Raw genomic sequence first — 23609 nt, 5'->3', positions numbered from 1 at the left:
GACTTGGGAATGAGTAAATTGGTGGTGGAAAATAACAAGATGAACAGAAGGATGCACAAGAAACGATATCAGAAGACCTTTTATTTCATGAGCCCATCCGCCAAACAAATCAAATTTTTAGGAGCTCAAACGCGAAGACAGAAAGCAAACATGAAAACCAAATCCCCGTGTCACCATCACCGCTCGGATCTTTCCTCTCACCATCGGAGTTTTTCCGGGAAATACTGCAAAAAAATAAATCACAATCTTTTGCTACAATGAAAAGAGAGGGAGAGAGCGAGAGAAAGAGAGGGAGAGAAAGAAAGAGAGAGAGAGAGAGAGAGAGAGAGAGAGAGAGAGTACCTTATCAATTAATGACTGGTAATAGGGCTTGACATCCTCGAGGTTGACCTTCACTTTGCTCTTGCTATAAAGATCATATTTGCTGCAGAAAATCAACAAGAAACAGTTAATGCTTTCAGTGACCAAATTAGAGTAAAGAAAAAGGGACTGGGGTTCAACAGGCTACTTGAATATGAGGACCCATTTAAGCATCTCCTTGTCTTCATCATTCATGAGATATCTGTATCCTCCACTCCGGTGCATTGCTGGCCAGAGGTTTTTCTCTCAAGTCAGTTCGCAACATGAAAGATGAAAGACCCACTACTCAGTCTCAAATCCAGAAAGACGAGCAGTGAACTCCTTACCATAGAATGAGTGGAACCTGATGATGAAAAGAGCTTCTGGTGGCAATCTGGTGTTGTTCTGCTTCGCCACCTGTTACGACAAGTTCGATGTGTCAATGTGACCAAACTAAATTTGGATGAACAGAAGTTTCAAAAGGGAAGGGATGGTGAGCAATGGCGTACCCAGTACATGTACTCGTCGTGGCCCCATGTCATGGTGACCTTATCAAGGCCACAGTTCTCTGTGTATACACCAAGCTTTGTGCTGTAGACAGGATGGTTATAGTCCGGGTTCTCCTTGAAGTACTGCACCATATTGAGCCAACGCAATGATGTTAGTCAAGTTAGAGCTAGCTAACTATAGAACCAAACAGAGGAGAAAATTTTCATTGTCTTCGCTCTGACCAGCACCTGAGTGATGGGCCTGGTCCTGGTCAGATCAGACCAGTAAGGTTCTAGCTCAGTAAGAATTGTTCAAACGAAATAGTTACCTTGGAGTAGACTATGTTCTCATCAAAAGCACACCCAAGTGGATAAGTATCACCTGCATTAACGAAATTGGTTATCCGCAAAAAGAAGATCACATTCCAAGAAAATTGTTCTGTCAATAGCCATATATCTTACCAACAACACACCATTGCGGCTGTTCGCCAAAGGTAGGATGAAGCATCACCTTTCCAAGATCTGGCAGAATTGAGCACCAAAAAACAAATGAAAACTTAAACAAATCTAAAGCTTGATGTATTAAATAAAGCTTAATTAATGGAACTAAGAGGACCCACACAGAACCAAGCCAAGACCGATTCAAAATTTCAAGGGTCACTATGCTTGTGCAGTGCCGCAGCAAACGGTTCTTACCATGAATAAGTGCAGTGAGATGAAGCCAATCTTCATCAGGATAATCTCTTCGGATGGCTTCTGCTGTTTGAAGAAGATGCTCAATCTGTGGCTCGTCGAGATCAGGGTCACTCTCATCAACATAGTTGTGAAGGAGCTCACAGCATTCCCAGATGCCCATTACTGCTCTGTCCAGCTCTGCAAACTCGGCCTTCTTCTTGTTGGCCTAATACACAAACGGGGCAGCAATCAGAACCCCCGGCCATATCATTTTGCCAACATGGTCTTGTGACTTGGTTCAGAATAGCTAACAAGAACTGCTGGATGCACCAGCTACCAAATCTACCATATCAATTTTCTGATTTGAAGTTGTTGCTGAGAACCCTAGAACAGCTGAGTGCAGAATGGGTGTAGACCTAAAGCTGAAATCTAGTTAACAAATTACTCGATGTCAATTCAGACTCAACTAGGAACTGGGATTAAGCATGTTAAGCAATGGATTTAAATCCAATGTGGCAACACCAGACCCATGTTAACTTGTTGCAGCTTCTATATAACCCCTAAAAGGAAGCCAAACTAAAAGCCAATGAAATTATGAATTATTAATTTACAAATTTTCTTTCAGCTTTTCTCAACCATCAATATGAAAAAAAATAGAAAACCAAAAGGAATATATATATACATAACGAGAAAGAAAAAGTAGGTGAGGTAGTATGAGAGAAAAAAGGTCAGCCCCGGCCTTGCAGTATGATCTAATATGATTTCAAATAAGAAATTATATTCCATTTCTTAATTGGATATATATATATATATTTTTCTATATCCAATTTTTGTGGAATGGTTCGGTTGGACATCCAATCCAAATCAAACATATTAACATGTCTATCGACTAACTTTTGTCAACTACTCACAGCAATGGGCTGGATGTCAACTTCCATCCTACTTTCTTTCTTAACCTTCTTTCTTTGGGCCTCATTGTACACTAACTACTTCGAAGCCCTACATGAATTAAATGTGAGATATTTCTAAACAACTGGTATCCCAAATACAAATGTTTGAACATACCACAAAATTACAAAAGCCACCCAGCCTTTATGTATTTCCTTTTAATGCCTGTCCTTTTTCCGGAATTTGTATGTGGGAGCTAAAAAAAACCCTACAACCATTTTGGGCAATTTTCGGAAAAAAATACGTACTTAAATTTTTTCTTTTCCGAGAGACAGCAGGTACGGAACAACTTAGAGAACCGAATGAAAAAAAAAAGAAAGGAAAGTTAAAAACTAAAGAAGGAAGAGACAAGAAGGCATACGAATTCATAAGTCTGGTAGATGTGGTTCTTTCTGTAGAAGTTCTCTACAATCGCCTTCCTTTCGCTCTCCCTGTCGTAATCTCTGCATGTGCAAACCGATTCTTAGTATAAAAGAAACAAAACTGAAATTCTATCAGAAAAGCTTCGAAAATTTTGAAAAAAACAGAACTATCATGGTTCATCAGCAGAGAAATCGTCAACCGTTCTTATCGTCCAACAAGAGGCGTGGCCCGAATCTATCTGCTCAATCCAATTCGAGGAAAATGCCACCAATTTTGTTGGATTTCTCAACCAAGGACTGGCCACTAGGTTTTCCAATTATTTGGCTGTTCGTTGTAGGCTGTACTGGCCTATGAAGGAGACGTGTTGCTCCAGTATTGCTTTTTCTTTTTCTTTTCTTTTCTTTTTTTTTGTCATGCAAACAAAGAGAAAGAACATTCATGAAGAGACAGAAAAAAAAAGTAAAGGTGCATGTGAGTTGTTGGTAAAAAGGATCCAAAATTCATTTTGGTGAAACTTGCCAGTTGCAATGCATGCATTCAAACAAAAGCCAAGCGGAAGAACACATCATCGACACGTCGGAAGACGTCGACATGCCCCACATTTTCAGGAAGACCAACAAATACGGAACTCCCCATTAATCTCCATCTTCCAACTCCAAGATGGAGACCCCAAGCCGTGAAAAACAAAGATCAACAATAAACAACAAACTCAGATCACATCAACACAGTAACATAATCAGAAACTAAAACGCCAACCTCGGAAACAATACAAATAAAAAGAACAACAATCACAATACAACTGCGATACCGCAAACAGGATGAATTAATTAACTAACCTGAAGGAGTTTCCAAACGCGTTGTTCTCCGGCACCACGAAACCTCCGTCAAGAACCAGATTCATCCGCATTTGCGTGGACGACTCATCCTTGCTCACCTTCTTCTCTTCCTCCGCCCCATGAACAGGCTCTTCATTCCACACCAAAAAAATAAATCTATTTCAGAATCTTCTCACCACATAAGAAAAAATGGGCAACAGAAAGTTATATATAAGTGCATACCAGGTACGATGACCGTCATTTTGAGGGAAAGCCAGAAACGAACCTAAAAAACAACAGGCAACAGATCAACGGAGCATCTAAGAAACGATTACACAGAACGAAGAAAAAAGAATCGCAGCTCCATCGCGATAATCGCCATCGACTGTTCATTTTCTGGTCAGAATGGGATAAGAACAGCATTTTCCGTCATCGCCATGAGGAGCACGGTCATTATTAATTTAGTGTGTTTCATTATATTGAATTGTCATTGTTATATTTTAATACATCCATGATAAGAATTAAGATAATCAGGACATAGAACAAACAAGATTCGTAACGAAAGAATACAAAATAACTATCCAAAGAAAAAGAGTTACCAAGAAAACGGGGAGTAGAGGACGGCCCGAACGGCTTTGGCGTGGAGATGGCCTCGGAGGAGGCCGCCTTTTATAGCAACCGATACTTCCTATTTGCATGCGCTCGAGCGGAGTTTTACCAAACTGCCACTATTCTCAATTGGCCTAATTGCCCTTCCACTCTGGTGTCTCTCCTTACGCTTAAATGAAAGTTTACAACAAATCAAATCGATGTGGACATTATAGGGATTTCGGAGTTAACCTTATTTTATTCTGCACGCCAAACAATGAACTCGTCCTTTTAAACTTTGTTTTCACGGGAAATTAAAACAAAACTGTCATTTACGTAATTGGTAAGGGTGGTATGGTAATTACGAGAGGGTCGTCGGTGTCATCCTCATCCGTTTGTCGTTTTCTTAGATCTACTCGTACTATAAAAGGGGGCAAGTTTCAATCGTCCGCGTCAACCTGACGTGGAGGACCCACAGGGTGCCTGCCGAGGCGTACGTGGCATCCTCATAGGCGACCACCGGATTATCGCCGGTCTTCCGATATCCCATTTTTCTCCGGTGAAAAATTGGAAATATCTAACCTCCTTGCCCATGTTACTTGGGTCGGATCTAGACAAGTTGAAGGTGAAAATTCGTTACTTGCTTTGGAATTCCAAAGTAAACCAAATATATAAAGTTAGAACTAGATATTCTCAATTGGATGAGATGCCAAACTTTGACTAGAAACGTTGAGGAATACTTTCCATGTGGAAGTATATGGTTATGTGAGTTGGTTTTTTTTTTTTTTTGATAGATAGGAGCGGTTTGAAATCGTATTAATTAACTATAATACGTTTAAAACTGCATTAACTAATTATGACACGAGGTCGAGTTACACCAATTACATCATCATCAATCAACCGATGCAGACTTGATGGATTGGTAAGAACGGTCACTTTAAAGGATTCTTGAAAGACACACGAAGCAAAAAAATCAGCACACATATTAGCTTCTTTATGCATATGACATACGACACACTCACAAACTCGTCTCAGCAAATCTTGACACTGCTTCACTATCTAGAATAAAGGATCATGAGAGCTGCATTTCTTTTAAAACCTTATTCACAGCTAACAAAGAATGTGATTCAACAATAACTTTATAAAAGTCAAGTTTCCAAACTAATTTCAAACTATTTAGAATAGGAATAAGTTCAACCTTGGTTATATGACCATGACAAGTGAAACCAAATAACCATTTTCCATTATCATTTTGAAATAAACCACAAGCCGCTAAGTCTCTTGGATTTGTTCTAGCAGTCGCATCAATATTCAACTTAACAAAACCCAAGGGAGGTGACACCCATGCAATAAAGGTATCAACTTTTCATTGGGGTAATTGAAGTTGGGTCATATGGTTTCTAAACTCTCCAATTTTCTTTCAAATTCAATTTTTGATGTGTTTATATGCGTTGGTGAAAACTATTTGCATTTTCCTCATACAACCCTAAACAGAAAATTATAGAGTTGGTAGGATGTCACGAGTTCAAAACCGACAAGAAACACCTATTGCCAAAAGAAGAAAAATGAGCTATAGTGGTTTGGATAAGGACGCCTCAAGAATTTTACCAATGAGAAAAAATCCTGCTAGGACTGGCTGTTAATTGAGAAACACGAGAGTAACTTTTTTACAACTTGATTTATATAATTCCCTTTGCATGTTCTCCCTATTCATTAAGCATTATGGGCGAAAAAGTAGAAGAAAAAAAAAAAAGTCAGGGTCTGTCTTGTTGGAATTTAATTTTATTCACGGTGGTAGCTAATTCCTAACATCTATTGAAGCAACTCAAACCGCTGCATTTATTCTTCCTTTCATTAAACACTTAACAATGAGTTTTTATGAAGAGAGAAATGAAGGAAAATGTTTGAGTTATATCAAAAGTAATCGCTCGCACATAAATGTACGCTCATTAAATTAGCAATAAAAAAAGTGATTATCGTAAATGAGAAAAGAATGTTTCGAGGAAAAGAGGATATTAAGTTATAACACGAGAAGAGATCTTATAACACCGTGGCTTCATAGTGATTTAGAAAAATAAGCAGTTGCTTCCTACAAGAGTTTCATTCACATTCACACCAACCAACTCCTTCAAAGTCATAAATTTACAAGACGACTCGCCTTCGAGGTCAAATCACCTTTATCTATATTAGAACAGAAAGGTCTCGTAGAAAATGCATCCTATCTATGTGGATCTGAGTGAGGGGCCTTACCTGATGGCTATAGGCCGACGTTGTTGTAATTGTGTTGGTTCACCGACAATCTTTAGGCACCCATTAATCACGTGTGTCCAGATGCATGCATCAACATGTGTGTTATGAGAGGCTGGAAGATTTTTCCTTTCAAATTTGGCCAGGACAATTTAATATAGACATATATATATATATATATATATATATATATTACGTCGAACTTAAGATCTACTTTTTAATTATTAAATTTTCATGTGGAGCCTCAGGCCACAAATATCTGCCATCAAAGATATGGAATCTGGACCCAAGATCCTTTATTCCAAAAGGCATCTTAAGATGAGGCATAAGAACAATAGAGCGGTTATGTATCTTTTTTTTATTAGAGGTTAAATGGATCGTCAGTATGTTGCAAATGAAGAAGAAGAGAAGAAGATCCGCCTATCTTGCCATCTCAAAATGAGGAAACCCCGTAAGTTTGGTCTCGAATCCATCTGTCCTAAATGTGGGCTTCAACTGATACTCCATGAATGAACATTGGAAACATTTTACAAAAACACGAGTAACTTGTTGAGAGAATTTTTTAGTTCAGGAAATTCTTTTACCATCCAAAGGTTCAAGTAACCCTATATGCCAAAAAATACTCAGATTTAATTTAAAAGTATTTTTATTCGGGTTTAAATATTTGATAATAGTAAAAGGAAAATATCTACCACGCCTACCTAACCAGTTAGATGCTGACTCATCAGCTGGCCCACAAGCAGCAATTAGAGGAAGAGTCGTAAAGTGAGAGGAGATTGGTCTGCTTCCCAAGAATATGCGGGCCCACAAATGCATCATGCGCAGTTGGACTTGGACGACGACCTAAAAACCGTGACCGAACGCGTGTCCGTCGGGCTGGCTGCTTCTGGGCCTGAGGCTCAAGAAAGTCGGGGTGAGTCTGATGTCTTGTCGGTGGTCCAAGTTTGATTCAGGTCGAGTTTGATCATCAATTTTAATTTGCTAATACTCGGCTCAATGTCTTTATATTTAAAACCTTTACTATTTCATATTTAAATATCTCATAAACCCCTTAACGATGTGCTGAGAGCTTTTAAGAATGTCATTGGCGACATATTAAGAGTTTTTAAACACATGAAAAGTCTCTAAAAGAGCCATCGTAGATGCACAAAAGTTTTTAAGTAAGTTGGTTGCTAATGTCATATGTCAATGAATAAGTAAGCTGTGTCGGCCCCCAATACTCAACTCGGGCCAGCACGGTTCAGCAAATTCTTTTAATCAGATCAGCCTAAAAGTCAAAGAACCAGCTCATCACGAGCCAGAGCCAGGTACCCAACTACCCATCGGGTACCAGGCCCATTACTCACCCTTAAGTATAATGGATCTGAGACAAATCCAATTGGCTGAATTTGTTTATTGTAGATACCTCCAATTATTTGGTTCAGGGCATGGGTATGGATCATCGAGAATCCATTTTGACATAATGTAGCTGGTTAGATTCGCAGACCAATAAAAATTCATCACTAGTTCAGTTCACATGGCTCGTAGTTGATGACACTATAACAACCCGACCCACTCTCAAGCTCGAGCTCCTGGTTCAACGGATCCCAACCTGCTCCCTAACAGTTTCGGTCATAACCAGAAAAAAGCTAGGAACCAGGACAATCATTTCATTAATGATCCCTTTTATAAGTCCTTGAAGATCTCTCACAATCTTTAATACGAGACTAAACTTTTGAGGCGTTACAGTCCCACTTTTCACCCAGATTTTAAAGCATTCCTGAACTCAAAAAGTAAAAGAAAAGATGCAACTTTGACCTTCCTCAAATCACCAAACAAAGGCCAAGCAGCTTCCCACTCCAAAATTGTGACATGTGAATCTGCAATTTAAATGAACCAGTTGTGAAGGATTTGACTTGAACCTATCTGTTACTTGTGCATCAAGTGATTCACTGGAGCAGATTATATGTTATGGCCTCTAACAAGTGACCATGAGTTGAGTAAGAAGTGATCAAAATATCCCTATTAGTTAAATGAAACTTAAAAATTGAAACATGTTTTCTCATATTAATGGTATAATATGAAAAGTGCCTTACTAATTCACGGATACATTGCAGTAATGTAGACGCCAAGTACTCAATGGCTTTCCCTTCTAACTCTAACTTTCATTTTTGCCAAATTTAATTCCATAATCGGCCTTTCTTTAAGATATGAACTTCATATTTTATCATTTTAGTTAACCTTTGCACTAGAAGCAATTTTTTATTTCTGTGTCAATAACGCACTTGGTTGGTCTGTCTAATCAGTAAATATATTTATAGTTTACAGCCAAGTTTCAAAATAGATATGAATCTTGAACGTTTTTAAACTTATCGGAAGGGGGCCATAGTCCATGGATTGGATGGATCGAAGAAGACCACAAGAGAAAAAAAACAAAATGTAGTTGCACCTAACACTACATTATAGGAAAGAAGTGTTATTGAAGACGCTGAAGCATCGCTAACAGCTTGCACGCATGCTGTGAAGTCCTTATCAACAAGGAGATATCATTCTTAATGTGGCACACTATGTACCATTAACTGGCTTTATGTAATTGCATTTTTGTGAACTTTCATGTAAACTCTGGTGCCAACAATTTGATTGAAAGAGTTTAAAATGTTGGCTGGATCAGTAACAGTTTGGAATATTCATGACTTCTTAGTGGTATAAAATTGACATTGATTCAAGGCAAGAGGTAATTAGTGGGCTGCTATTTCTTGAAGACTCGGACATGCTTTCTTTAATTCGAATGGCGCTGAGAATTGACCAAATAGTTCAGCAAGCTGGTGAGCTCAACACGGGTGAGAACAGTTGAGCTCATGTAAACTCACGAAATCCAAGTGAGGTTTGTGACACTAATTAAGCTCAAGTGTGTTTCATATGAACTCACAGGTACACTGGGCTTGCGGTACTGCTAGTTCAGCCCTCATTTGAGTTCCAGCTCAGGTCATTCTACTGACAAACTAACTGTTCGTGAGGCAAGGTGAGATAGGCTAGATTCATTACTCAAACCAGCCAAGCTTGATTCCTAGCGAACACGAGCCGAGTTTCGATCAGCATAATTGAATTGATGAGGCCGAGCAAGAAGCACGTCTCATTCCGTTTTTCGGCCCGCTTACCAGCCTTACCTAACCCAGGTGCTTTAACTCTTTATTTATTCGACTTTAAAAAGAAGAGTTCTTAAATCCAACCCTCACACCCTACGAAAGGTGTAGAATTCTTCCTTACTTTTAACTTAAAGGGTTATAGATGAAACTCTCCAGCCAGATGAATGTGGCTCTTTTTGGCAACCCGGAAAATCGCTCTCACTTTGGAAGAAGCATGCTTTGAAGGCATCCCGTTGTCTCTCTCTCTCTCTCCACCTCTTTTTATTTTCATTTTATTGTGTGATTGTCCTGCTCATTGTCTTCAAATTTTGCTATGAATTCTCATTTTATCGGCTCTCTCTCTTTCTCTCTCTCTTATTGTAGTCATAATACCTGTATATAATTAAAAAGAACAGGGCCTAGAATGAGTGTGAACCGGAAATAAAAAGGTTTCCTTAATATTCTTCTTAGTGCTAGCTAGCTTGTACTAACTGAACACGCAAACCCCACTAGATTCTGAGTGCTGGCATCTTATGTCATATTATTTTATTAAAAAAACCATTGTACTCTGGTCACGCCTAGTGTCATGTTGATAATGCATCCTTAGTTTGATTCTCATGGGTGCTATTTTTTTAGACTGCAAATGGTAGCATGTGTAACATTCGAGCTAAGGGGTTTATTGGATCACCACCTAGGTTCTGAAACAGTCTTCGATTCTAAGGAAAATGAGGATAGCTTCGCCTCTCATGAACTACTATTTAAAATTTGTAGACAATTTAGTAAACTGACTTAAAGTCCTCGTATTGGCAAGAAACCTGCACATAGCCCAGCACAGAGCTTGCTAGAGATTGACTCGCTTAGCCAAACCTAGCTACAACCCCAGAAGCACTCACCTATCACTACCAGACCACCATTGGGACCTACTTGTGCCATCTCAGCCACTAGTGCGACCATGTCCATGGTTAGTTCCAGAACACCACAGTTGGTAATAAAGAAAGAGGGCATGGTAAAACATGGATTATTTTTAATGTCAAGTCAGAAGATTCGAAGGTAAGTTCGTTGTAAGCATTGTCACAAGAAATGTGTACAGGTATTATATAGTGAAGAATTTCTCGAGTATAATACGGCAAAGTTATATATGTCGAGAAAATCTCAATGAATTTTTAAAAAAATTTAAAACATTTAATAAATCGTGAAAATTATAAAAAATAAAAATTAATAAAAATATGAAAAATATGGGGGAAACACGTAGTATACACGTATTATACGTGTTTTTTTGTGTTTTTTATTTTTTGGCATTTTTTTTTAAAAAAAAGGCATTTTTTGTCACGTTTTATATGGCTGACTTGTTTTCCACGTTTTATATGCCTTTTTTTTTTAATAGAACGAGTTTTCTGTGACAATGTAATTATTGTAAGTATGAACTAAATGAATCAAAAGGTGGAGCTGGCTTTAGACTTTCGGATCTCTCCAGCTAAACAGGTAATAGAATCAAGTTTACGAACCTTCTAAATGGAAACAATGTTAGGAGTGGAACTCAAATTAAGCTTATTATAGCATTTTGTACATGCTGTTTGGTAACAAATTATATTATACATATGAAATATTAATGTTGTTTGTTAAAGAAGGTTAAGATACTAGCATCGCTCATCGCGTCCACTGAACCACCACCCCTATATCTTCAAATGGATCTGTAAAGGCTTAATGAGAAAACTGCTGAGTCTTCCATGATATATATATATAGAGAGAGTCTACGTCAGGGAAAAGCAATTAGGAGCTCACTTTTTGTCGTAATTCAAATTTGGGCTGAATTTTCTGAAATTGTGGTTTGCAGATATTTTCATAAGTATGAGAACTATGAAATGATCTGATAATTTATGGAAACGAGAGAGCTGGTCATTATCACGCAGGCTAATATATTATTCCCTTAGGAAGTGCCTTTGTGAATCAAGCTAATAGCTCATGTTTACTTAATTAAAATGGGACAAACAAACAGGTCATTCGATCTATTTGATGGAATAGTTCGTACTGATTTAACAAACTGTCTTGTTGTGGTTTTCATGCCCTATAAGCCAATTTTTTCCAAGCTCAATGTGCCTGTGAATTATATTATATTATATTATATTATATTATATTATATTCACTTGGTTTGACTCACGTTTTTGGCTTGGGGTAACTTTTGGGGGTAAGCCTGTATGCTTCTCCCCACAAAAAAAAAAATGCAATAAGCTTTAATCTACAAGGGAGAAGCCGGATTCCTTCGGTCGGGTTTGGCCTGTTTCATTCCCTCTTTTTTTCCATCTTGGTAGATCCATCGTTGAGGTTGGAGACTATTAATTAAAAATGATTAACAAAAACCGTTAATTTGACTAAGAAATAAATCGTAATTTCATTTGAAAAATGATTTTTAAGGTGCATAAAAAAAAGCGCAATGAATTGAAAAATTAATTGCACAATACATACAATTTTTTTGACAAAACTAAGAACAAAAATGACATTTCCATGTTGAGGAACCTAAATAACGCAAAAATTCATTTGAACCCAATGTTGCGATGAACGAAGAATTCTGAGACGCTATATTTGATTTATTAATGTGGTTCAAGCTGAAGCATTTGGTTATACTAAAGAATCTGAGTAAAAGACTGAAGGCAGATGGAATAATGGACATGTTCATGCGTTGACAAGATTTGAGAAAGAAAACTCGAGGAAACTCATTACCCCGCTTCGTAATCCAAAAGTTTCCAGAAACAAAGGGGCTCCAGCCTGCGACGTGGAAGCGTACCTGGCACAAAAAAGATAAGGGAAGCTCCTCGTTATATTATTTTTTTTCTTAGACGACGAGAGCGAGGGGGAGAATGAAGGAGCAATAGAGATGGGGCACTGGTGGTGGAGGTGGGGGAGGATGAGGCCTCTAAATTTATCCACCCATCTTGGTCTGCACAAGAGATGGGTGTTGGGTTCTTCCAGAAATGGAAATGGGTTCTCCCAAATTCATCTTCTTCCTTTTCCACGAGCACATCTTCATTGGCAACCAAACATAATTCTTCCTTCTCTTGTGAGTCATTACACAGTGCTCCTGTTTTATCTTCTTTTCCTTCTGGTTGACTGTTATTTCTGCAATACTGAAAATCAGATCTCCTTTTGGTATTTCATTTACATGCTTATGTGAGTCAAGCGCTTCACGCCGGACCACTCTGGATTTCCTTTTTTTTTTTCTTTAAGATTCGGGGAGTTTATCTACTTTGTGAGCATAAATATCGTCAATTTTTGTAAGTTCATCTCTAGCACCAAGGCATTGCAGAGAGCCTAGTAAATTGTTGGACGACTTTATAGCTAAGAATCTATTTCTTCCTAGGTTGCTCCTTCGTCAGTCACTATTGTATGAAGATGCCAAAATATATATTTTGGAGATAAACTGTGCTCCCTTTTTCTAATCTTTTCTGAATTGATATGGATGCTCAAATATTAACTGACATCTTTTTTACATGAGAATTTCTTTTTATCTTCAATGCGTAATGCTGGAGAGCTCATTCATCAAAAGAATACTACCGTTGAATTATATTCGCTCCTATCCTCACGTTCCAATCTACACAGATAGTCATATCAATTGACAATTGAGTTTTTCATCCCAGATCAATCTCTAAAAATTCATTGGTACCAATCATGGGATTTGACAGCAATCCAGATTTTACAGTTTGTCGTCTGATCGAGGAGTCTAACATTTTCGCTGGCATTTATTTTGCAGAAAATAACTAAATTAGAAACTCTAGCTGTTAAACGTTGTATGAATTATTTGGTGAAGCCAAAAGAATCGAAGCACTATGTTAGACTCAATGGCTGCGTAATGGGCAATAATAGCCAATGCTTGTAGCCTTGTACTGCAACTTGTACTCTTGTTCTGAAGCTTCCCACACATATAAATAGGAAGATGGTCTCTGTAGTTTCTGCTTAGTAGTCCACCGACAGAGCAAAATATTGTTCTTCTGACATTAACAGTTTGGACATGATATGCAGGGAAAAGCAGGGAACCTTTGTTCGAGTTGGCTAGGCTTTCCATGCCGCACATTGCAACAGAAGAAAGTACAACCCTCTATAGAGAATCAATAAAGGCTTATTCATGTTCACTTGGACCGATACAAAAGGTTCACAACGGTTCTACTTTTAATGAAGACAGCAAGGTTAGCTTCTAGCTTCGCTTAGTCCAAAATAACCATAGATACTCTCAATTTCAGATGTCTTCATCTGGCGGTTCAATGCCATCTAATATTGAATACTGGGTGGTTTCTTATTATGGCAAAATGGCATCACCTTAACTTGGTGATAGACATAAGCTACCCTTTCCTTTGGAGCCTCCATGAGGTTATTCCATGTCTTTCCAACTTTGCGGATTGGTCGATCGCTAATCTTGTTCAATGAATTTTTTCTTGTTTAATATGTTTCATATGAATTCAATCTCTACATCTTCAACGGTAACATTAAAATATACATTATTGCATTCTTCTTGTCCAGATCAAGGTTTCTACAAGAGCATCTCAAATACGGGACTGCATCAGCAACACTTGTTTGCATATTGCAGAGGATAAGTCAGATGGCACTGCAGCTGACTTCACATTCTTGATAGAAAATCTTGAGAAAATAGAAGGCTTGCTTATAAATTCTGATTTGATGGTGCTGGAAAAAGAGATTCTGATACAAATTGAAAGGCTTGGCGCTCTGAAATTGTTTCATGCTTGTCTTTTAAAAACACTTGCTGCAACAGACACCATAGACGTGGGTGTATCATCCATTCCTCAATCCGGAGATGGTTTCTCAGAAACCATGCGAAGCTACAGTTGTGGTTATGTTGCTGTGCAATCAGGTAAAAAGAAAGAGAGGAAAGAAAGGAGAACTAGAAGAATGGCTAAGCCTGATGTTTCACAATCGTTGACTTTATCATCAAGAATTGACAAGTCTAGGATATCTATTCTCTCCATCAAATCAGCAGATTCACTAAAATCACGCAGAAGGAGACTGGAAATTGCCAAAAAAGAGTCAGATATGACAAGTGGTGTTCAGGTAACGTTGCAACTGCATTAGCATTTTTGAAGTGCGAAGGGTCCTTGAATTAAGCAAATCGGGAGTCATCGGTATAGGTGTCCGAGTCTAGAGCTAAATGGAAGCTAGAAATTCATGACCAATGTAGGGCCGCTAAAGGGAGATCTTCTGAACCAATGTTGCATCACTCTGAGTTGATCTAGTTATATAGATTCCACAGTTCATACATACCTGGACTATGTCATCTAAAATCACCCTTCTAACAAATTGGGTTACTAAGATTATTTTGGTCTGTTTCTTTTTTGAGTTGATTTAATTTGAAACGCAGGAAATTTCAAGGTTGGAAAACGTCCGAATCAATTTGGAAGAAAAACTGGGGCACAGAGTCAGCTTGTCTGGGTGGGCTGAAGCAGTTGGTGTAGATGAGAAGACGTTAAAGGACCGGTTATATTTTGGGTGGCAATGTAGAGATAAGCTCCTGAAAAGTACTCGTTCACTGGTGATTTATCTTGCTAAAGGATATCAAGGAAGGGGGATAAGCTTCGATGACTTGGTTCAGGTATACTGTAAAAAATCATGCTATATGCACAAAGCTTGGGGACGGGTTGCTCAATGCACAGAAACACTCTCATTCGTCATTGACCTGTGTGAGGGGAAATATTTGTTGGTGCTTACCATAGAATGGAACATTTACAAACATTTGTTTATTTTAGCTTTTCATTGCCAAATAATAGATACTGGACGGATTTGTTCTGCGTACTTCCAATACTGATTGGAACTTTGTGTGTTAATCAAATGATTGCTTCTTCACTGCAGGCAGGACGGTTAGGTGTCCTTCAAGGTGCTGAGAGATTTGATCCCACTAGAGGATACCGTTTCTCTACCTATGCACAGTACTGGATTCGAAAGTGCCTGTCAACATTTGTGGCCCGTAATTCTCGAGGGATCCAACTGCCAGTGTGTAGTCACTTCTCTGCTTGCAGCACTTCATGAGTTACTGTTTCTATAATATGGTGTGTGACAATATCTCATCTTCGTGCTTATATGTCCATATGTAGGCATCCCTGAACATTCTAGTAACGAAAACTCAGAAAGCTAGAAGAGCTCTTCATCGCAAGCATGGGAGGTATCCATGTGACAATGAGATAGCAACAGTAACTGGATTACCATTAAGTTCTGTATTGCTGGCAAGGAAGTGTTCACGCATTCCCGGATCCATAGATCAGAAAATTGGCGAACATCTTCATGCAAAATTCTTGGTCTCTCTCTCTCTCTCCGTTGAATGCCATCATCAGATCGTGAAAGTCACCACCTAACCTTTTCTTTCCTTTTTTCTTTCTTTTTTTTTTTTTCTTTGGTCTCAGGAAGTCACAGTTGATACATTTGTAAAGACCCCAGAAGAGATGGTTGTGAAGCAACACATGATCGATGAAATTCATGAAGTTCTAGGCACGTTGCATCAGAGGGAGAGGCAAGTGCTTATACTAAGATATGGTCTCAACGATGGTAGGTACAAATCCTTAGAGGAGATTGGAAGGCTGCTAAATGTGACCAAAGAGTGGATAAGAAGGATCGAGCAATCAGCGTTTACAAAGCTGAAGGAGGAGGAAATTCAAGGTAGGCTGAGTCCCTTCCTGAGGCTCTACCGTTGACGTTGAATGACGGCCTCTCGCAAATTATTTTTCTGTATCAAGTCCCACCCAAGAGAAAGGATTCGTTAAGGATCCAATTTTATTCTTTATGGATGGGTATATGAAGGCAGAGAATCTGCAGTGCATCCGGAAGCAGTGCGGCCACCAGAATAATGGCCTCAATCCGGAAGCAGTGCATAAGGTATAATGATGATGATTCACCGGACTCAAATAACAGACCAGTATCCATCAAATAACAAGATTTTTCTGTGTAAATTTGCTCACATTGTGCCTGAGATTTGTACACCAACCAATTTCTCCGCTTGCTAGCATTTCCAGTTCATGAATTGTGTGGTGGTGATGCCGGAACAGAGAGGTATAGAGAGCATGGAGCTAAATATAAATCTACCTTAATTAGCAAGTTTTGTCTTTGGATACAGGAATAATATCATCTGGTCTCTAACAGCAACTAAGAAGCCTTTAAGTAGCCCATTCGTTCTTTATTGAGCAGAGACTCAAACCTCGAAATTTCCCAAAAAATTGTTCTCAGCTGCCCATGGTACTGGGATAGCTTCAATTTACCATGTTCGAGAGACACTGTAACCCAAACATGATCAGGGTCGTCAAAAATGTTTGAACCTACCCAAGCACATTGCTTATTTTCCTTGAAAACAAGATGCAGCGAGGGTGCGTGAGAGACCAGAAGGAACCGACATATTAGAAGACTGTAACGGGGGACCCATAGTTCAACTCCCTTGAGTGACACAATCTCCGGTAATTAAAGCTGGATCTGTCACCTGTAATCTAAGCATGATTGATGCTATAGCTTTATCACTACAGTTGATGCCACTAGGGTCCGAGATTGAGTTTCACGGCCTTTCATGTGAGACTGGATCCAACAGATAATTCAAGTGATTGGCTAGGAAAGGTGGGACGCTCATCAACGACGATTACAACAAATCCGAATAGCCATGATTACCATTAAACTGCAACTTCCATTTGGCATACTCCCGACTCAAAAGCAGTTAAATTCAAATATACAAAATCTAGGAAAATTTCTACAGTCAGCCCTTTCGAGTTACACTAATAACAATCGCTACAAAATCGCAAATCTGTCAACGTTTTGCTTCTGGCAGCGCTTCTGAAATTGGACACCTCCCCTTAGAAGTAAGAATGGCTTCTGCTCACCTGGTTTTCCTCATTTTTGACTTGGCATATCTGGAGAAAGTGGCATGAGACAAAATTATTTTTCATGCTTCTGAAAGAAAAGGAACGAAATAAGAAAAGAGTTGGCAGTTGTTCTGGGAAGGATACTCTATATGCATTCCTCCACGGTCAGAAGATGCAAGAAGACATCCCTGAAGCGACCTTAGAGCCTCAGTTGAACATGATACGTCCTGCAGCATACAGGATGCAAACGGTCAAGCATAAAAAGAAAGAGGGCTCGTAACAGACCAACCAAGACACAACTCGAGAACTAAATCTTGCCTGACTTCTTCCACTCAACTAGTTATCGAGGTTGAGTTGAGTGCTTGAAGGTGTACCATTTATTGTATGTTATGTTACGTGCTTGAAGGTATACCTTGTATGTTATGTTACCGTACATTGTTCGAGAACATGTAATCATGTATTTATGTCTGAAGGGCACCCATGAGTGTGGAAGTATCTATATATTCATGTAAGCGATAAAGTTCATAGGTAAAAGCATAGAATGGAAAGCTCCACTCATACTTTAGCAATTTAGATTTCAGGACAATGGTTATTGCAAACAGAGTAATAAAGCAACTCACAGACTACAATCAACTGAAAAACTTTGTATACTTCGAAGGTAGCACACTGTACCTGGAAATCAGCAAAAGCAACAGGCATTCCACCTTTTGACCGCAACTTAAGGACTTGGAATCCCGGGTACCTTATGGCAGTAAGAGAAAACGAGAAGAATCATTCAAAGATCAATAACTCGCATAAGCCATGAAAGTAAATGAGATACAACTGATAACTGCCAGAAATTACAAACCATATCATGTAGGTAGACTATAGAAAAGCATGACCTACAGCTATTTTCCAAATTTTCCCAGCGGAAGAGTATTGAATATAGCAGCCATAATGTCAATCAAACAAAAATTATGCAAAACTTACTTTGATAGGACGGCAGTAAGTTCTTGCTCCGTGCAAGTTGGGCCAAGATTTGCAATAAACAACGTAGAACAAGGTGCAGCTTCCCCTAATGCAGGCTTATCCTGGTCGTCATGTAAACACATCAGAAAGAGCTCATACCAACACATGCACTTACGGCAACTGTACCAACACATGTTTCTATGATGGGACCACAGCTATCAATATTCAATAAAGAAAAAGGAGCACTTACGGCAACTGTAGCTGAATTGTCCTGAAAATTAGCAAGATTACCAGTCGCTTCTCCACTGAAAATGTAACAGCAATCAATACCAGTGACTATAATAAATGGATTTTCATATATACTACAATTGCACAGTATGGTAAAAAAAACATGAATTTTAGACGGGAAAAATTCAAACAATTAAACAATTTTGTGCAATCTGAAGTGCAATCAACCTCTGTGCTGATGGTAAACCACTCTTGTTGCTGGAACTAGTGTTATTCATGCTCGATGGGTCATCAGATCCGCCATCTCCTGAGTGTGAAAATGTGCCAAAAATGTGTGAAGAAAGATACAGAAGCAAGTTGTGATGAGTGTCTCTCTACGTGAAACCAGTGTTTTTTCCAACAACTGCATAAAAATGATAGACACAAAACAGCTACTGCACAAAAGCTACGACCATTAAAACAGTAATCAAGCCATTTTTGCCACATTAGTAAAATCCAGTCAACAAAAAGTACATCAAATAATTCCTGTGGCAGCAAGCTGTAAAAGGCCATGATGATCACATACCATCATTACCCCAGTCGTCCTCAGCACCCTTAGAATCCTTAATTCTCTTATCAATTACTGTGTAGGCGCTACTACCTGAAAAGCAAGAACCTCCGCCAATCATTTTGCACCAATGGACTAGTTCAATTTCATATGCAACTCACAGCAAGCACGCTTTCACCAGAATGAGGATGCAGAAACAAGAACTGTGGTTGCAATCTAGTACCTCTTGGACGCTTAGTTCGTGAGTTTGACCTTGCAAGCTCAATATGTAATGTTCCACCAGTAAGAGGATCAAAAATTGTACCCTGGAAGTGGAAAATCAGCAATTTATCTTTACTTGATCAGCTCAGTGTTGTGCAAACAATACAATCAGGAAGCGATAGAAAAGGATAAGACAAGCCTCCCACATTTAATGCTTCCATTGCTGCCATTGCAGATTGATGGTCGAAGAATGTCGCAAATGCAACAACCTATGCAGAGAAAATTCTTTAGATTTTTTAGGAAAGCATAGGAACATCATGAACAAGACTAAGCCTCTTTCTGATGCGCGCAAAGGACGTTAAAAACAATAGTCTCACTTATCAATAAGTGCACAGAAAAGATTAAACCAATGTCAGCATGCAAGCGCAAGGTGCACAACTTAAACCAATAAAAAGAAAAAGACACAGAAAAAACTAGGCCTGCAGGTAAAGCAACACAATAATCTCCGTACTGGATAATTTGGAAGTGGCATTAAACTGCATTTTCTAATTCTACCTATGCAGGATGAATCAACTCAGAAAGGGGCCGCCATCTATAACTATTAACTCAAAACTCAGGTCCTAGAACGAAAACTCACCTTGATATCATTCATTTTCGGAAATACAACAAAAAATGGCTTGCAAATTGCATTTATAGCCAGGAGACCATATTACTTGTAAAATAAACGGGAGAAAGAGAAGGGCAATTCACTCACTACTTGCGTGTCGTACCCTTCAATTTTAACCCAGAAAACCCTAATGTCACATCCACAACCATAACCAGACAGAACAAGCATTAGAACCCTCAACAAGGAAAGAAAACAAGCGCGACAAGTAACCCTAACAGCGGCCGCAGACGGAGAATTCTCAAGAAGGGAGTGCCAAGGACGACTAGGGGCACGGACTCAGGGGACGAAGATGAGAATGAACCTGGTCGCCCCGGCCGGTGTACTTGAGCTGGCAGGACTCGAAGCCGTACCGGCGCCGGAAGAGGTTGTGGATCTCCCGGGGCTTGACGTCGTCTGGAAGACCGGAGATGAAGATGGTCTTGATTGGTTCCTGGTAGGGATTCGGGAAGTACCCGGCGAGTTGCTGCTGTTGGTGGTGAAGATGAGGATCGAGATCGAGGGGGCCGCGACGGCCAGGCTGCATCACCGGTGAGATGGGGTCTACTGCCGGAGGCGGGAGGCCGCTCACCCCTGGTGGCGGACCAAGGGGACCCGGGTGGAGGATCCCCGGCGGCTTCAGCTGATGGTGCGACGCCATCGCTGCCATCGCCACCGCGTGCGCGCTATTCGGGTCCATCGTCGAAGGATTCTCTCCCGCTCTCTCGCAGTTGCAGGGTCCTGGGTGAGCCTGTTAATGTGTCGGATTGATCCAATAATGGTAGGTTCGGTTCATACTTTTCCATCTGCCTAAAAACTAATTAATAATATTAAATCATATCATTTAATAAAATTTAAAAAAAAAACTTCTTTTAATTTTCATTTGCAATTTTTTAAATTTTTTAATTTTAATTGGAGAGGCCTTAGAGACGCCAAATGCAGACTTATGTCTTGGGAATGAAGAAAAGATAAATATTCCTAGTATTAACCTAACTTTTAAGTGAGAAGTAGCAACCCTTAGCCCAATTAGGTGTATCAAACACTTTTATATATTGCATATCAACAAATGCGGCTGAATTTGATAGCTTACATCCCTATTCATTAACTTCCATAATTCATAAAAACTATTCCCAGTAATTAGATTAAGTTCAACCAAGAGACTACTACTAAATCAAAGTCTAGCTCTCATTCATATATTGAAAAGTTTGTCTCGATGCGACATTCAGTCAATTGCTTTTCATGAGTTTTTCAGATTTTTTTTCGATGGAATTGAGAAAGCACTGCCAATTTTTAGCTGTCAATATAAAGAGAAGGTTATCACTTCTCATGATTTCTTTTATAATGAACTCAACATTTGTTCGTTTTTTTTTTACTAAACGGGTGTTTGAATGGCTAAAAAAGTTACCCAATGTACTTTTGTCCCTCATAATTTCATGGATCTACATGGGCTAGTTTGATGGATAAGAACTGGAACGTGTTTGAACGACACACTTAAAGTTTCCAAAATAAAATAGTGTTTAAATTGTGTTTGAGTATAAATAAAATGATGTTTTCTAACGAGTAAACCCTAAAACATTGTTTTGTCCTGTTACTTAAACATACAAACCAGGTTTCATAAACTCATTAAAAAACCAAGTTGTCACAAAGCCTGATTTTCACAAGCATTGTTTTTTGAGAATGACATCTAAACACAACTTTAGCATTTTGTGATATTTCACCCATTTCGCGGTTTATCATAGAATATAGAGGATGCCAAAAAAAAAAACATTCTTTGTGTTTACATGGTAACAAGTTCCACCACATTCTCATGTCCATTGTTTGCATATACTTGATGAACTTTCCACAATAGAAGTGAATACCCAAGAATGCTAATCAAACATCTTTTAGGTTGTGTTTGATAGCCTTGGATGAGACTGCATTAAAAGGTGTTCTGGAAGATCCTCAACATGGATTTTGAATCCATTATACGCGTTAAAAACCATGAATTTACGGTCAAATGGCAGGGGAGGTGCCCGACCTTAAATTCATGGAATTTAAATCCTAAGGATCTCAGATCACCGCGAACCTAAGATCCAGGGTGAAACAAACTAAATGGGCTTTAGAGCCATTCGTGTAGAAGTTAACAATACTCTTGTTTGTTTATGATAAAACTTGAGATATATTTTTCATGAGGGTTTCAAAATTTTAACAAGAGTCGAAACATAATTTTTTAAAAATTTTATATAAAGTAAATGAAATTTTTAAAAAATTACATGCAAATTTAAAAAATGTAACACAAGGTAAAAGTATCACAAGCAATCACTCGGGCATCAACCTGAAAACTGCAACCAGTTGTCTGAGCACTAGAAAAAATGAGGCAGCTCAAGATAAATTCACAAACATTGGAGACCAATTTACTTTCTTCCCACATTTTCATTGCTATATATTTAAACCAATACAATGTCTTCACATCAGTTCATGTGCCCATAATTCAATGCTGGCATTATTCACATTCTATGAAGGAGAAACTCATCACTAACTTTCTTAAATGCCACTCCACACTCGAAATCATGAATGAGAGAGAAGAGAAGAGAAGAGAAAGAGAGGGAGAAAGGAAGAAGGAGCATCACACTTTTTGCACCTTGCAACTGTCTGCTGCAGCACCACAAGCGTTTCAACTCATAAAAGCAATTATTATGCAAAATAAAGATGCATGGTGTGCAGATCCTTAGCCTATTATTCATTAGGGAAGAAAATGATCGAATTTGGACTCATCTTATTCTCTTCCAATAAATTTATCATAAACAACAGTTTCCAAAACAACCACTTCATGTTTATATAACCTGTGGAGTGTTTTTGACACCCTATGTTCTCAAATTCAGTCACTAAAAATGCTTGGTTAGGAGAAATATTACGACATCTTCTTAGATGCAAAATATTGGGAAAAAACTATCACATAACTAAATAAAAGCATACACAACATTGAAGACGAGATTTTGCTTTTTCAAGTTAAACTCTGTGATGAAGAACACAAGTTTTCAACTATATTTGTTTATTTGAGTATATGCAATCAGAAAGAAATGAAAAGCGTGTCAAGTGAAGACTCTAAATCAAGCTATAGAGCCTTCACAATGACAGGACCTGTAGTTAATCGAAGTCAATCAAGGTGCTGACAAATGTAGAAATCAAATCCAACTGTGCTGTTCCAACCATAAATTGGCAACCTTTTCTTGTATGTCGACCAACCAACTCATGTGAGATACTACTACATGGAAAATTATCATATCGCAACTGCCATAATCTTATTTTTAAATTTTATGTTTTTAGGTACATGGCAAACTTGTTCGCGGTCTTCATAGAAAACCAAACATTATGTCTTATATATATATATATATATATATATATATATATATATATATATATATATATATATAGAGAGAGAGAGAGAGAGAGAGAGAGAGAGAGAGAGAGAGTAGAACCTTGAGTAATGGTTAATAGAAAAAACAGGGAAAAAAAAAGATAGAGTAATTTAATATTAGTTGACAATTTTTTCTCCTTAATTTTTTTTCAACATCTTGAAAAAATGGATAACCGACATTATTAGGTAAGGATCTAACAACTAAGGGTCCGATACTTACCAACATGACATGGATTTCTTCGG

At 38.5% G+C, this 23609-nt stretch overlaps 3 protein-coding genes across 4 annotated transcripts; 1 reads left to right on the top strand and 2 right to left on the bottom strand.

Annotated features, from left to right (window-relative positions):
• Nucleotides 1-52: 52 nt before the first annotated feature.
• LOC116246329 (probable inositol oxygenase) lies at nucleotides 53-4341 on the bottom strand. Its single transcript, XM_031618158.1, has 12 exons — nucleotides 4228-4341; nucleotides 3872-3914; nucleotides 3650-3779; nucleotides 2812-2893; nucleotides 1524-1728; nucleotides 1290-1349; nucleotides 1157-1209; nucleotides 849-971; nucleotides 687-756; nucleotides 509-587; nucleotides 343-424; nucleotides 53-224 (listed from the first exon to the last, which is right to left on the bottom strand). The coding sequence occupies exons 1-12, from the start codon at nucleotides 4324-4326 to the stop codon at nucleotides 198-200; spliced, it is 1053 nt and encodes a 350-aa protein (XP_031474018.1). The 5' UTR covers nucleotides 4327-4341; the 3' UTR covers nucleotides 53-197.
• Nucleotides 4342-12403: 8062 nt separating this feature from the next.
• Nucleotides 12404-16508, top strand: LOC116246398 (RNA polymerase sigma factor sigC-like). The gene is made up of 7 exons (XM_031618260.2): nucleotides 12404-12622; nucleotides 13582-13745; nucleotides 14077-14622; nucleotides 14930-15160; nucleotides 15418-15558; nucleotides 15660-15860; nucleotides 15966-16508. The coding sequence occupies exons 1-7, from the start codon at nucleotides 12514-12516 to the stop codon at nucleotides 16251-16253; spliced, it is 1680 nt and encodes a 559-aa protein (XP_031474120.1). The 5' UTR covers nucleotides 12404-12513; the 3' UTR covers nucleotides 16254-16508.
• A 674-nt stretch (nucleotides 16509-17182) lies between these two features.
• LOC116247943 (U2 small nuclear ribonucleoprotein B'') lies at nucleotides 17183-20738 on the bottom strand. Of its 2 annotated transcripts, none has more exons than XM_031620434.2 (10): nucleotides 20295-20738; nucleotides 19533-19595; nucleotides 19349-19430; nucleotides 19144-19218; nucleotides 18807-18882; nucleotides 18601-18655; nucleotides 18372-18472; nucleotides 18075-18144; nucleotides 17547-17629; nucleotides 17183-17450 (listed from the first exon to the last, which is right to left on the bottom strand). In XM_031620434.2, the coding sequence occupies exons 1-10, from the start codon at nucleotides 20667-20669 to the stop codon at nucleotides 17417-17419; spliced, it is 1014 nt and encodes a 337-aa protein (XP_031476294.2). In that variant the 5' UTR covers nucleotides 20670-20738; the 3' UTR covers nucleotides 17183-17416. The 2 variants fall into 2 exon arrangements, with proteins under 2 accessions (XP_031476294.2, XP_031476301.1); XM_031620441.2 differs by having other exon boundaries at nucleotides 18807-18885; nucleotides 20295-20737.
• Between the last annotated feature and the right edge of the window lie 2871 nt (nucleotides 20739-23609).

Source organism: Nymphaea colorata, chromosome 1 (genome assembly GCF_008831285.2).
Source record: "Nymphaea colorata isolate Beijing-Zhang1983 chromosome 1, ASM883128v2, whole genome shotgun sequence".
NCBI lineage: Eukaryota > Viridiplantae > Streptophyta > Magnoliopsida > Nymphaeales > Nymphaeaceae > Nymphaea > Nymphaea colorata.
The sequence above is the reverse complement of the archived record's forward strand: the minus strand, read 5'-3'. Positions and strand labels throughout refer to the sequence as shown.